This window comes from Dermacentor andersoni, chromosome 4 (genome assembly GCF_023375885.2).
Source record: "Dermacentor andersoni chromosome 4, qqDerAnde1_hic_scaffold, whole genome shotgun sequence".
NCBI classification, from domain to species: Eukaryota; Metazoa; Arthropoda; class Arachnida; order Ixodida; family Ixodidae; genus Dermacentor; species Dermacentor andersoni.
In genome coordinates, this window is record NC_092817.1 from 13,495,728 (window position 1) to 13,509,629 (window position 13,902).

General features: G+C 47.4%; 2 protein-coding genes across 3 annotated transcripts in view; both read right to left on the minus strand.

Moving 5' to 3' along the window:
- The window catches only part of LOC126535973 (uncharacterized), a 41,667-nt gene extending 37,522 nt beyond the window's left edge, over positions 1–4,145 (minus strand). The window contains exon 1 of the mRNA XM_050182855.3: positions 3,907–4,145. Coding sequence (XP_050038812.2) covers positions 3,907–4,035 — 129 coding nt within the window. The 5' untranslated portion in view covers positions 4,036–4,145. The remainder of the gene's footprint in view (positions 1–3,906) is intronic.
- A 3,984-nt stretch (positions 4,146–8,129) lies between these two features.
- Positions 8,130–13,902, minus strand: part of LOC126535974 (ketimine reductase mu-crystallin) — a 44,108-nt gene continuing 38,335 nt past the window's right edge. For both annotated transcript variants that reach the window (XM_072287503.1, XM_050182856.3), the window contains 3 exons: positions 12,944–13,065; positions 8,427–8,511; positions 8,130–8,323 (listed from right to left, as the gene is read on the minus strand). In XM_072287503.1, coding sequence (XP_072143604.1) covers positions 8,256–8,323; positions 8,427–8,511; positions 12,944–13,065 — 275 coding nt within the window. In that variant the 3' untranslated portion in view covers positions 8,130–8,255. The remainder of the gene's footprint in view (positions 8,324–8,426; positions 8,512–12,943; positions 13,066–13,902) is intronic.

Genomic DNA, 13,902 nt, shown 5'->3' on the forward strand with positions numbered 1-13,902 from the left:
TGAGGGTAAGCCAGCTCAAGCAGTATAATTGTGCTAGATGCCAAAATTCTGTTAACAGTAAAAAAAGAAAAAAGAGCACCCCGTATAAAGAACCTGACAAGAAAACATTTCACCTATCATTATATAGCTAATATTGTTCCTTGCAGGGCTCACCAAGCGTGATTTATATGAGGCCTTCAGCTCGAGCGTCTTACATCCTGATGAATATTGTGACAGTGAAGTCGAAGAAAATGAGAACGACCGTTTCCATGCGAATTCGACGATAATTACGAACAGCACAGCCGAGCTCATGAGCTGTCTCCCATCTTTGTCAGGAAACACGTTGCGCAAACAGTATCGATGTAAATGGCGTTCAATCAATGCAACATTTTGATCCAGCTGCTGTTCAAACACGCTCGCGCAGCGTACGCACTGAAGGGGCGAAGGGAAATAACGATCGAAGCACGATGACCTTTCAGCTCACGCACCGAATTATAACCGAAAAGAAACTCCATTGTAACTTTTTCTGCGCCCGACATCTTCGTCCAACAATAAAGAAGGACGAAGGGGCCAAAGCACAACGTGCCGCCTGTCAGCCTCCGTCAAATGCATTCTCAAAGCTGAAAGACAAAACGGCCAATGCGATAAATGCAACAGTGCGTCATGTCAGGCGAAGGCACCAGCGAACGAGTTTTTATTAGCGCGGGGGGCTGAAGGGGAGGGGGGGGGACCTACGAAAGTACCATGGCAAATACGCAATCTCTTCGGCGTTCTTACGTTTCTCCAAATCAGTCGTCTCAGTAGGCGGCTGCAATCAGTCTATATTACCTGTTATAACACAGAGCGTAATCTGGCACTTCTGGTGCAGCGCTTCATCTATCATGTACGATGATCATTGATCGGTAGTACATGGATTTGTTTAAATCTTCTCGCCTTTGACTTCGAACAACCGTCACGAATTTTTTGTATGGCCCAACAATTTGCCTCATTTACGGTCCGACTTCTACCATCGCACCGTCTTCGCAACATTACAAGTACAACAAACTATCTGAAACGTAAAATGTAATCACCCGCAGTGAGTGCGAACCCAAAATTACATATATACTTGGTGACACGCGTACCCAAAAAGTGTCTCTAATGTCGGTGACAAGCTAATAAATGCAATCGCAAGTGCAGTCTGAATCACACTTCACTAGTTTGGTCAGTCGGCTGAATTTGCCGCGGTCGATCTATCGCAAATAAATAAATCATATTAAAAAATAAAGGAAAAAATAAAGGACGAACATTATTATAAAGACACAAAGGCCGACGCTGCATTGCGATCACGGATATTGCCACACGCTTGGGCCACTGGCTCCCAGAAGAAGACGAGGATGTCCTGGTCCTCGCGCCTTGGTCTTTTTGTCGGTGCTGCGTTGCCCCTTCGACGACTCGGAGTTTAACGGCCTTTTTTAAAGTCGCCTGTCTATTAAACGTGATAATCTTCTGGTGGAGGTGCGGGGTATTCTCGACCCATGCAACAGACCCCTCCCAGCAGCAGGAACGCTAGACCGATACCGGAGCTCACGCCAGTACACCGCGCCAGCCGGAGAATCCGGGGATTGGCCCCCGAGTTTGAGCCTTTATCAGCGAGGACAACGACGGCGTCGGCAGTTATGGATGCTACATCCGATACTACCACGACTAGCCCTGCGACGGCTGCTCCGGTACCTCCTCATTACACGCTGCAAAAACCGCGCGTGCCAAGTCCCTTCTATGGCGACCTTTTTCAAGACGTGGAAGGCTGGCTAGCGGACTTCGAGCTCGCAGCAGAGTTCAATGAATGGGACGATGAAACGAAGCTCTGAAACGCCTACTTCAGCTTTTTCGATGGTGCTCGCACGTGGTTCCAGAACCGCGAAGACGTCCTGACATCGTGGCGTGAGTTCTGTCGCAGCCTCTTGGACACCTGCGCCAGCTCTGATCGCCGGGAACGAGTAGAATGGGCCCCCCAGTCTCGCATTCAGAAACCTAATGAGAGTGTGGCTATGTACGTGGAGAGAGAGAGATAAAACTATATTGTGTCTTTGATGGGGCCCAGGGGTGGCATGTACGTGGAAGACGTGCGTCTCTTCAGGCGAGCTGACCCTACCATGTCGGAAGACAAGAAGCTGCGTCACTTGATGCAAGCTCGTGAGCTAGCACGTCCTCGTCGTCTTCTGGGACCCAGTGGCACAAGCGCGTGGCACACGGTCATGCCGAATGCTTGGTCCATGTGTTATAGGAGAGTCATAAAACTCGACAGCTATATCGCGAGGTAGCAGCTGCGCACGCTGACGCAGCCTGCCAGCCGGCTATACTAGACCAGATAAATGTGAGTCAGACTGTGCCCCACTGTCTACCTCAAAAATAATGTGTATCGATGCACTAGCCAATTACGTCGCTCATTTCCTTGACGTCACGGCGGAGACGAACTTGTTTCAATACTGGTGTCTCTCACGAACTGTATTTCGGAGCACGGAGGTTCAGAGGGCATCGTGAACTGCGATATTGTAAGTGGGGCTTGTGCTGAATTCTTAGGTTGTCACCGAGTACAGACAGTTACGCAATGAGAATCACGTGATACAATTAATTCGTTGTAAACGTGAAACACCGTCGTGGGCCTTAAGATACGTCCTGCGGCTAGCACAACACACGTGAACCTTAAGCAACGAGAAAAACTAGCCACGCAGTGTGGTTCACAACGAATTAGCCATGCCAAATCGTAAAAAAAAAAAAAAAAAAATTGCGCTACCGCACTGTGGTCATTCCCACGGTGGTCGCTGAACAAATGCAGCGACAGATTTCCCCCTACTGAGTTGAAGTATGAAACTCTGTGCTTGATTTCTACACACTGGGCAGGAACAATGACTCTAAACAAGTAAAAAAAGAACAAAAATATAGAAGTGTATATGAAACTCCATGCCTGCAGTGACGGCCCTTACGAAGTGCCTTGAATTAAAGCACGCTGGCAATCACGCAGTGATATTTAAAAGGCTGCAATCACAATGTCTGGGTCGAGATTACGCGTGTACAGCGAGATTAAGCTAAAGGCTCTCTCCTGAATTGTGGACTTGTCTCAACGTTATCCTTCACGACCAAATGCAGTATACGACGATTATGTCACAGCCTTGAAAAATGCCATAAAAGTTATTTCTGGTGCCATGGAATCGAGAAATATGCAGTAAGCTTTATCTGGCGCAGTTAAACTACTGTGACAGCGGCGCATATTAAAAATATTACGTTACCTCCCTCTCTTTCCTCCCCCTCGCCCCCGCCCTTACGTCCATTTCCGTGGTTTTTAGCGCTTTACTGCTTTTATTCCGATGGCGACTCGACTTCTGCCCTAAGCCTCGTAAGCTTTATATGAACGCCACGCCGAGTGGGATTGCTCGCTGTATAATTGACATATTGCGAACATCTCCATCATTAAGCATGCCAACGCACCAGAGCGAGGTCGTCAGTAACCCGTAATTTGTAACAATAACAATTAATGCGTTATGACATACCAGAGCCACTGTAGGGGACGCAGTAGAGAGGACGTCCCGATTAACTTCGACCATCCAGCTTTCTTTTTCACTCGCGGAGAACTAAAAGTTCACCGTCTTTGCATCACGCCCCAATCGGAAAGCCGGTTAGGAATCGACCCCGAGACTTCATAGGCAAGCAGCAGAACACCACCGCAACGGTCACAGCACACAATTGCGAGACAGGTACACACTAAAGAAGGCCTTGACGAGGATTCTTGCAACTCTGTCGGTAGCACGCTTAGATGTACAAGAGCACTTTTGATGAGCCTTCCTTCAGAAAAAACCACCGCTCAAAACACTGTTCTGCCGACAACTACACAGGGAGAAGTCAACCGTTACACACCTTAAACAGTCGGCGCGGCGAGGACGTCATCCTTACCCGTTTCTTGGAGAGATGCGAGTCGGTGGAGACCCAGCACGAGTCCCCGGCTGCCCGCGGTCTGTACTTGCAGTGGGCGATCTCGGCGAGTCCGGCCAACGTGCACAGCACCGCAAGCATGGTCCCCATGTTTTTGGCGAGCAGCTCTACGCGGATACTTTGTTTTTGTCTATCCTATTCGCCGCCCGGTTGCCCACGTGCTCGACAAAAGCTGACGACGATGCTTCGTCCCGGGTTCCGTCGTCTGCTTCGAAGACTCGGTCGAAGTGTAGCAGACGAGTAGTTCTGTGCAGCGCAGTATAAACCGAGGGAGAGCCGTCTTCCGTTTCTTCCTACGCTACAGAATGTAGACCGTCCCTCTTAAAGTATATTAATCCAAGTTCCGTACGCCAAGAAATATATATATAGGTGTTAAGGTTGCAGAATGTGTATTTTAGCATTTCTGTTATTACTTCCAGGTGTTTTTTGCACGGTTCTGGCTGAACGGATGAAGGATTCCTAGGCGGAGGAATACTCTGTGCGCGGGCGTGTGCTCTTTCACAATTGGCCTGACAGCGGCTACGCCTTCGTAGCGCAGCACGCAAATATCTCGACGCTGGGCTGGAAAACAGGAGGCGACGGGCGAACCCGCTGCTCGGAACGGCGGGCGAGTAGCAAAAACGTCCCCAAAATACATTCTTCAAACTGCTCGCAGTCTCGTAGGACTCGCGGCGGTGCAAGCTCTCGGTTAGCGCGGCAAAGTCCCCGCTGCAGCCGCGTCGGCGAAGACGGATAGTGGAGTCAGACAACGCCAGAACAGCGCGGGGCGATGTCGCCCTTCCCGCTAATCGGGCGCCACCGTGGCCACATTCCACACAATCCAGAGCACGATGTGTACTGGCGAAAAAATCTTGTTTTATTTTGTTATCTTCTTAGTAACGCGGCGTTTATCGCATCGTACCGTTTCAGCTGTGTGACGCCTCGAAGAAAGTGACGCCTAGAAAGTGCTGCGCTCATACGAGGGGAATCCGCGGGCTAACTACCTCCGTTTCTTTATTTAGAGCAAAAGTGGTTCGTGAATTCCTGCATTGTTTCCATTTGCATTTTTTACGTGTGTAGATTGAAAATTAGTGCGTTGTGGGTACGCGGTGTTTAATATGCCGGTGAAAAACCAAGTTGATAGCGCGCAGCACAGTTTCATTTTTCTGAAGCAGCAGGCGACAAAAGCCTCGTTGCCTCTCGCAAAGAATTACCACGCTTTAGCTGACGACTTCAATTATGCGAGGCGAACTCGTTTCCCGTACACATGTAGCGAATGTCAACTGGCGAACAGGAGGGGACCCTCACCAGGGCCTGCTGTCGGAAACTTGGTCTAACGTTGTAAAGCGCCGCCCAGGGAGCGTCCTATACAGAGCAATACTTTTTAAAAGGTTTAGTAATAGTCGACATAGAAGCAAATTAAATGTAGCGCGGCGATGCTACAAGGAGGTGAACTACCCTCCCCGCATGCATATATAGGCAGCGTGCGCAAGCAAGATTACTCCTCTGCCTTGTCCAATGTGTGAGAGGTTACTGATAGAGCTATGACTGGTAAATTTTCGATAAGCACGAGAGCTGCGCACGCGAACGGGATATAAAGCGAGAAAGAATGGGAACCGAAAGCCCACGTCACATTTACGTCGCGTTCCCCGTTTCCTTTCTGTTTCCCTGTTCCGCTGTCGCTGCTTTGCGCACCCATCTGAGGCGGTTGACCGCGCTCCGCGATTCATGGGAATATGCGCGCAAGCCCAGTGTTGTTCGTGCTCTCTAATTGTGGGCTGCAGGTGTGGTTCTTATCTGCCGCAGTCGCTGTTGCGGGCGAGGGGGCTTGCTCTAAAAAATCATGAGCCATTCCACTCTGTGAAGGTCGTTGACCAGCGAAGCTGTTTAGCACACGACACGAAGGTGACACGTAATTTTGAACAAAGGAACGAACTCATTTATTGTCTTGATGGGTGGTCATCGTGACGAGAGGTACGCACACTCATTTATTATCTTTATCGGTGGTCATTAGTTCTCCCTCAACTGCAATCACATTCTTTGATTATGTCAAATCGATGCACGTACGCCGCTTGGTGGTCGGTTGGGCCGGACCGGCGTGGCATCGCAAGGGATATATGTCTGCAACACGGAACGCGTAAATCGCTCCCTTTTCGGTACTGACACATCCACATTGAAAACACCGACAACGACAACAGGGGTAGTGTAATCGCAGCTAATTCACGCAGAGTGAGTAGCCATGAATCTTACTGTACTATGATTCATTGAATTTTTTATTTGCTTATGGGGTTATGAGCCATTGATCACGGAGGTGAGCCATTGATGATGACAGTTTTCGACATGCTGTTCTGTATGTTGTATGCGTGATTAGAAAGAGTTTAAGCACCGTTCACTTCACTTTGTAGAGTGCTTGTAGCCTCTGTCTTACGGTGCTATGAACCATTGCATTTTTTACTTGCTTACGGGAGTATGAGCCATTGATGATGATAGTGTTTGTTCACGGAGAACAAGAATGTGTGCAACCATAGCCATATACAGTTTCGCTGTAAAATGAGAGCGCGCGGGCTTTAGTTTAGATTTTGAGCTGTGCGATATCACGTGCTGGCCACCGGGCTTGTTCGTCTGCAATGGCGAAAACTGGCGAGAAGCTTAAGAGGAAGCTTTAGCTAGGGCCCAACTCCGACGTGGCCTAGTCAACTACATGTAATACACAGAAACTGAGATAACCCCTGGACCGATCTTAATTATATTGGTTGCAGTTCAGAGAAAAAGTTAAATTCTAGTGACTGTTGGAAGCGTAATTTCCATTTAGGGCCTGAATCTTGTTAAAACATTTTGAAAGAATCAGCAAGTTCGAAAAAAAATAGAAGCACGAAGTTTATAAATTACAGCTCTGCATCAAGAGAGATATCGCGGTTCTTTAAACGGCATCCATTAGATCACTGAAAGCGGACAAATTCGACATGTCAATTTATATCTTACGTGAATTTGTTACGTTGTGTACAGGGGTTCTTCAAAAGCTGTATTTCCATATTACTGACTTTCTTTAGATTCACGTGTAACTAATTCTGTCCGCTTTAGATATACTATCAAATGCAATTCAAAGAATTGTGATATCGTTCTTCCTTGCTGGGTTAGAAAGTTGTCAACTTGGTAGTTTCGTTTTCTCGAAATTTGCGATTGTCGCCAATCTTTATTTAAAAAATGATGGCATAACTAAAAAATTGGAAACCAACAGTCACTAGGTTTTAAGTTTTCTTCTAAATGCAACAAACTTCGTCAAATTTGGTGCAGTAATTGCCGAGTAAAACGAATTCTCCTTTTACATGTACTTGAATAGGAGCACCCGAGCTAAAGCTTCCTCTTAAATCAGAATAAGATTTTATTACTGAATAGATAACGTTATTACAAAATAAAAGATACGTATACGCATAAGTTCTTGGAAGGTGCTCTTGCCAAGGCTCAGACGGGTTACACGTGGTACTTGCAGCAGCACTGGGGGGAGCACTTTGAATGAGAGGCAGGGATGTTATACCAAGATCGCGCCTGGTTGGCTCCCATACGCTGGAGGAGAAGGGGAAGAGGGGGCGGGAAGAATGAATAAAAACAATGAATGTGTGCGCACGCGAGCTGGGACGTTCATCGACGCTATCAAATACAATCGCACACATCGGCTGTCTTCAGCAGTCAGGATTTCCAAGATCTTCATTGGCATATTCGCGCCTTGACCGACTCCTGGTGACGATCGCATAGGCCGGCATTCCAGGATTAATTGCCAGCCCCGAAAGCGGCCGGTCGTCGAGACGGGCCAACGAGGTAGTGAGCGACCGACATGCGTTGTAGCGAGGACAACGGCAAAGAACATGCTCGACGGAACACGCGAAGCCACAGTCGTCAAAGTACTGTTGTCTCGGGTCTGGATAGCCCGGATGGAGGACGGATCGCAGGAGGGAGCAATCTAGGCAATGCAGGCGTGTGAGGTAGAAACTTAGTGTGCTCTGCAAGGAGTTCCGTGAACGTAAGTTGCTTTAGACTGGCGCGAGAAGTAAGCTCGTATTAGTATAGTGGAATTTGTTAATAAATTCAATGAACTTCTACGATGTATAGGTTCAGGCAACGTCAACGGCGTATACACACCACAGTTAGAATAGATCGCTTTGACTTTACATATACACCCACGAATATTGCAATAAATGTTTCAGATATTGCAGCATTACGTTCCTTTATTTTGTCTGCAAGGGGTGCGCCTTATTAAGGTGATCAGACCATTCTGCACGTTACATGGACAGCCAGCTTTATTTTCTTCCTCCCTTTCTCCTTTTCTTTTTCATTCAACTCTTATCATTCGATAAGTGACGGTAGACAAGGTCGGCTGCCAGAACATCTTCCATCGCCATGCCTATGGAGGAAAAAGACAGGCAAATGGAATGCACGGTTTTCGCACACACGTCTATTGTGCGAGATGTAAGCAACAGTGCGGCCTGAATTAAGAAACAACTTACCCAGCGATTTGAAAACTGTCGTGTCGGAGCGCCGGTTCTCCTTTGCACCCAGTACGACCTCTCCAATCTCGGCGAAGATATCAGCCTGAATGAAATTTGGAGGAATGGAAAACTCATTAACGGTTCAGGAACAGTTGTACCTTTGTGTGTTGTGCGTGCATGTGAACTCTAGAACTCTTCTCACTATATTCTTCTTTCTACTCTGCTTGAAATTGTTTGATCGTTTGGCGTACATCGGTCTATATTAAGAGAAGAGTAGCAGCCGGCGCTGTCCACGAGTATCAACGTCCTCTCGAACACAGGTAATCAAAGAAAATAAACTAAGTCGCTGTTAGATACGGACCATTAACTAGCATCGGTCAAGTCGGAACCGTCAGAAAAGTTGTCTATCCCGCCCTTATGTGCCGCGCGTGGAGCTTTTGTCTCCGCTCTGTGTGACGCTTCCCGAAAGTGCAACTGGAGGCCGGCACGGTTCTAGGTAGTTGACCCTAGTCATGAGAAAAGCTGCTTTGCAGCACTGGAAGGTCGTTAAAGGTCGACCAGACCCCCCCCCCCCCCCTTCCGGTGAGCGCCTACCAAGCGAGGAGGCAACGCCGGACGGAGGCAGCCATTGGAGAATAGAGCTCATGGAGTGTTCCCATTGGCAGAACATGACGCCACTTGCACAGGCCCTACGATTGGATAAAAATGACGACACCTGTACGGGCTCGCCGACCGGATGAAAATGACACCTGCATGGGCTCGTCGATTGGTTGAAAATAACGTGACCCCGACGGACTGAAGGCGTTATATGACGGAGAACCATCGGAAAGAGACAGAGACATTGTTCTTGCCACGGGCCGCGGCAAACGATTTCCTGCCGGCCGTCGATGACATTTTACTGTTACTTTGCTTTGGACGTATTCCTGTACATAATGTAAATAAACCTTCCGTTCTCAAAGTCCACTTTAACGTCGGCCAACTCCCGCACTCAACGGCAAGATCAAATAGCACGTAAACATTTGCTGAATGGTGTGATAAACGATCACGCACAGTGTTAAACTAAAACATTTGCACATATAGGAATAGGAGCGCGTATACACAACCGGATTGATTACGCATTGTAAAGGAACACTAATGAGAAACGTCTGTGCTCATTAACTACTGCTTCAAAACTATATTGAATTTCTTGGCTGAAAAGAAAATCAATTCCTAAGGAAATATGTCTTGTTGTGTTCTGGTTCTTTGTTTTTGAATATCCCACGTCCAGAGTGCTGTGCTGTGGCGAGGTCGTGCGTTCCTGTAGGTATCACGTATTCCGGCTCTTCTGGCACGGGTATAATGCTCACGAAAGTCGAAACGTTAAATATTACTTTTTTTCTTCGAATGTAGTCCCTCCGTGGCACTGCACGTGCACCTGAACAAGCCGTACAACGGGCTCACATTTACGAGCACCAATGAAAGCAATTCCTTAACCGTTTATGCTGCGCTACTTCGAACGGTGTGTTCAAAAGTAATAAAACGAAGCAATGTTTAAAAGACAGCTATGATTAGACCTGCATGTATACTATAAATTTGGTTTAAAATGCACAGATTACGTCACGACAATGCACTGAAAGGTATAGACGACTGATTGGTTACTGGAAATGCCGGTTTGCGGCCTTGTAGAAAATTATCTTCTTTTGACAGCAAATATCTGCACCAAGCGAGCTACTAAAATCGATAGGTGAGTTATACATTGTATGTGATATATGCTAAATTTCCCAGCTACATATAAAACTTTTCGTAGATATACGGGGTGATCACATTTAAATTTTTCGGAAATTTTTAAAACCGCTTGCGGCAAATAGCTTAATCCTTGTCCTTGAGCTGGATTATTCGTAGAGGCAGACATTACCAGCACGGAAAGTCGAAACACCTATTCAGCAAATTAACAAAAATCACTAATTATCTTCTGAACTAATTACGTTACGGCACATATCGTAGTTTATTAATTTTATCCCGTGGGCTTGCAAGACGTATTCACTTGAATCTCCAGTATGGCACTAGTTTCGAGGTGCTATTTCCCAAAGTGTGGCACAAAATACATGGTCGTTCCAGTTACTTTTGTTCTACAATGCATAACATAGCGTTGTGATAAAGAAGTAAGCGGAACAACAGTGAACTTTTAGGGCGAGTTTGATGGCGCATATCTCCAAACTGGTGTCATCCTAGAAATGTTTTACAGGTGCGCTTTGCAAGTTACCGGCTACAATTCGTAAATTACAATGTGTGCCGTAAAGTGATTAATTATGAAATTAATTATAGAAACTCCTTGATTAATTTCATATGCGTTTCGATTTCGCGTGCAGGCAATGTTCGTCTCTCTGAATAATTCAGCTCAATGACTGGAATTATGTTATCTGCAACAGGCGATTTAAAAGAAATTAAGTTAAATTAATTATATTATGTGTTTTTAGGCGCCAGAACCACGATCTGGTTGGGATACGGTTGTGGGGGACTCGGACTCATTTCGACCACCTGGGATTTTTTAACGTGCAGCGACGGTGTAAAAAAAAAAATCGTGCAGCTAAATCTAAGTGCATGGGCGTTTTTGCATTGCGCATCCATCGAAAAGCGGCCGCCGTGGCCGGGATTCGATCCGCCGACGTCGTTTTTAGTAGCGCAACACCATAGCCACTAAGTAACCACGGTGGGTTTTAAATATTTCCGGAAAAACTTAAAAATTATCACCCCGTATATTGTCACGTTGCAGTGACGGTGAAGAAGCAGACACGGTGATTAACGAACTTGTGCCCCGAAAAGCACCCATATAGCACAGCGACAGCAGAGTCGTCGAAATTCGATGTCGAGCGCGTCGGCAGTCGATGCCTGCACATTGCAGCAGCGCAATCACCGGTGCTCGCGGATGTCTGTTCGCGTCGCGCACGCAATCCGACTGAACGAGGTTGCAACATTCGAGATGGAGGAGGAGGGAAGAAAACCAGACGCACGTCCGGTTGCCGTGCGCGGGGGAAGAAAGAAGGACAGGGAGGGAAGAAGGCACTCTCGTGTGAACACGTGCGGCGGTCCACCACGTCACGCCTGCAGTCGGTCAAGGCCAGTCGATTTCACGAATGGTGGAAATGTCCGCGTCGCTTTGTAACCCCGCGACGCGTGGTCTGAGAGTCTCTGAAAATGGTCTGCTGTCTAATCGGTTTAACACTCCGAAGAACGTCGCGTTCGATGTCATAGAGACTACAAGAACACAACACGTGCTCGATCGTCTCTTCACAGTTGCAGGGTCTGTCGGCCATTCCAATAAGGAATGAATAAGTTTTCATAAAAGCCACTCCTAACCAGAGGCGGCACAGTAATGTGGCATGACGGCGGGGGAACTGCGGTGGAATCTTTCGCTTCAATTTAGGATCCAGCCGGTGGAGAAGACCGTTCGAGAATATCGGAGTTTTCCACGAAGTTTCAGTCTTGGTTTAAGCAGCCAACGAAGACCCCTCGCAGCGTCTGTCCTTGGTAAGGGTATAGGAAGGGTCAAGGTTTCCTTAGGGGCTGAGCGGGTGGCATCCTCAGCAAGGTCATTTCCGACGATGCCACAGTGCTCCGGTAGCCATCGGAAGATGATGGTGTGTCCGTTTATGAGGGCTTGGTGGAGGACCTCTCTGGTCTCAAACACCAGTTATTCATGGAGCTTGCGTCGTAAGGTTGACTGCAGACTCTGAAGGGCTGCCTTGGAGTCACAAAAGCGACCCACTTTGGAGGTTTTGCTTGTACGATGTAATTAACGGCGGCACGGAGATAGTTCCGATACCGCAAGGTGCGTCTTGCGCAGAACAATAACTTTGTAACATTAATGAGCCGGTGAAAAACAGTCACCGGGAAAACATAAATGCGCGTGTCAGTATAGCATGGACTTAACATTTATGAACTCCAGTCAAACTCGAAAATCAATATTATAAGTCTCTCCTGGCGCTGGCGCTTTTTTAAATTTTGCAGAAGGTGGAAGAAACTTAGTGAAACTAAATTTCCGGCAGATAGAATCAATTCATGTCTGAAGGGCATGGTGTAGCCCTTTTTCGTCAACGAAAAATCACAGTTTGCGCACCTTTCAAACACCTCATCGCACACAGCCATTATTTGCGCTGGACTTATTCGTCGAACACACAAAGAGATTGGCAGCGCGAGCTTTCTTCACGTGTTTGGAACACTTATGCAAACAGCACTTCTTTGGGCGCCGCTATATACACATGAAAAACCCTTACTAATTCTCACCGGCTGGAAAGTAGCGCCACGAAACAGCGCGCCATTGTCGAGTAAATGATACTGTTCCTTTCACGGAACTTCCACTGCCTTGCGAAATTGCAAAAGCTTATTCCCTATAAAGACACTGCAAGACGGATATACTATATACTACAGCATTTCCATAGGAAGTAGCAGGCATTTCATGTAGCAGGGTTGACACCTTTAGCTTTCACTGAACTCCGTCTTTATCTGTCTAGAGGCAAAACGTTTGTCCAAAGCGGCCACGTCCGCATGCTGCTTACCCCGGATATGATGACGTCACCGGATTCTGTGCGTGCGCCTTCGGTGCTGTCCACGTAGACGACTGCCTGGCGCATCAACTCCTCGCTCAGCTCCTGCCAGTCGGGGCGCGGAGCACCCACCGCTGCGTGAGAGTGCAGACACTGACACGTCAGCACTTACTCGACCGACTATCCCTGACTTCATTGATGGGAAAGCATCAAATGGCCCATTGAGCGAAAAAGCCGCCGTCTGTAGCAGAGAAACGGTACCTGAATTCCCATTGGCTGCGACGCCACATCACGCCCGCGCCTCGACGGAGCAGAGCGGGCGAAAAGGAACACCAGGTGCGCCCTAAAACCTAGCCACACCCCCTCTCGACAAGGCCAACAACACTTGAACTAACGTGATAAATAAAAAAAATTGAAATTGTTTATTAGTGAGATGGACTGAAGGCCAACTCACACATATACGCGCACCTAGCTTTTTGATGTGGAGCGTTTCGCTTATTTCTCTTTCCAGTTTACTGCGCTCTCCCCACAATCGATACATTATCAAAATCTGATCGGCATTCGTGTTTTTTTTTATTGAAATGCAAGGGCAAGTTCCCTCCTGTGCCTGTAGGAAGCAAATAACGATGCTCACGCATGCGATCACTGATGCAACGGCCTGTCTGGCCACCGTAGGACAGTCCGCATGAGATAGGTATGTGATACACGACCGAAGTTGCGGACTTCTTGTGAAAAAAAGTTGTGTGCTTCTTTCCACAACCACTACTCGCATATTTCTTCTCTCCTGTGATGCTTTTGCGCAACCTAGCCAGTTTGCTCGGCACCGCGAAAACTCTAGCGTGACGCCATTTCTAGTTTCCAAATCAAGAAATCTAATCGAGTTTTCTTTGCAGAGTTCAAAGGTGAACCTAAGATTCCGAAAAGACTCTTCAAAACACGTTAAAATCCTTCTCGCCTTTGATTCTAGGCTA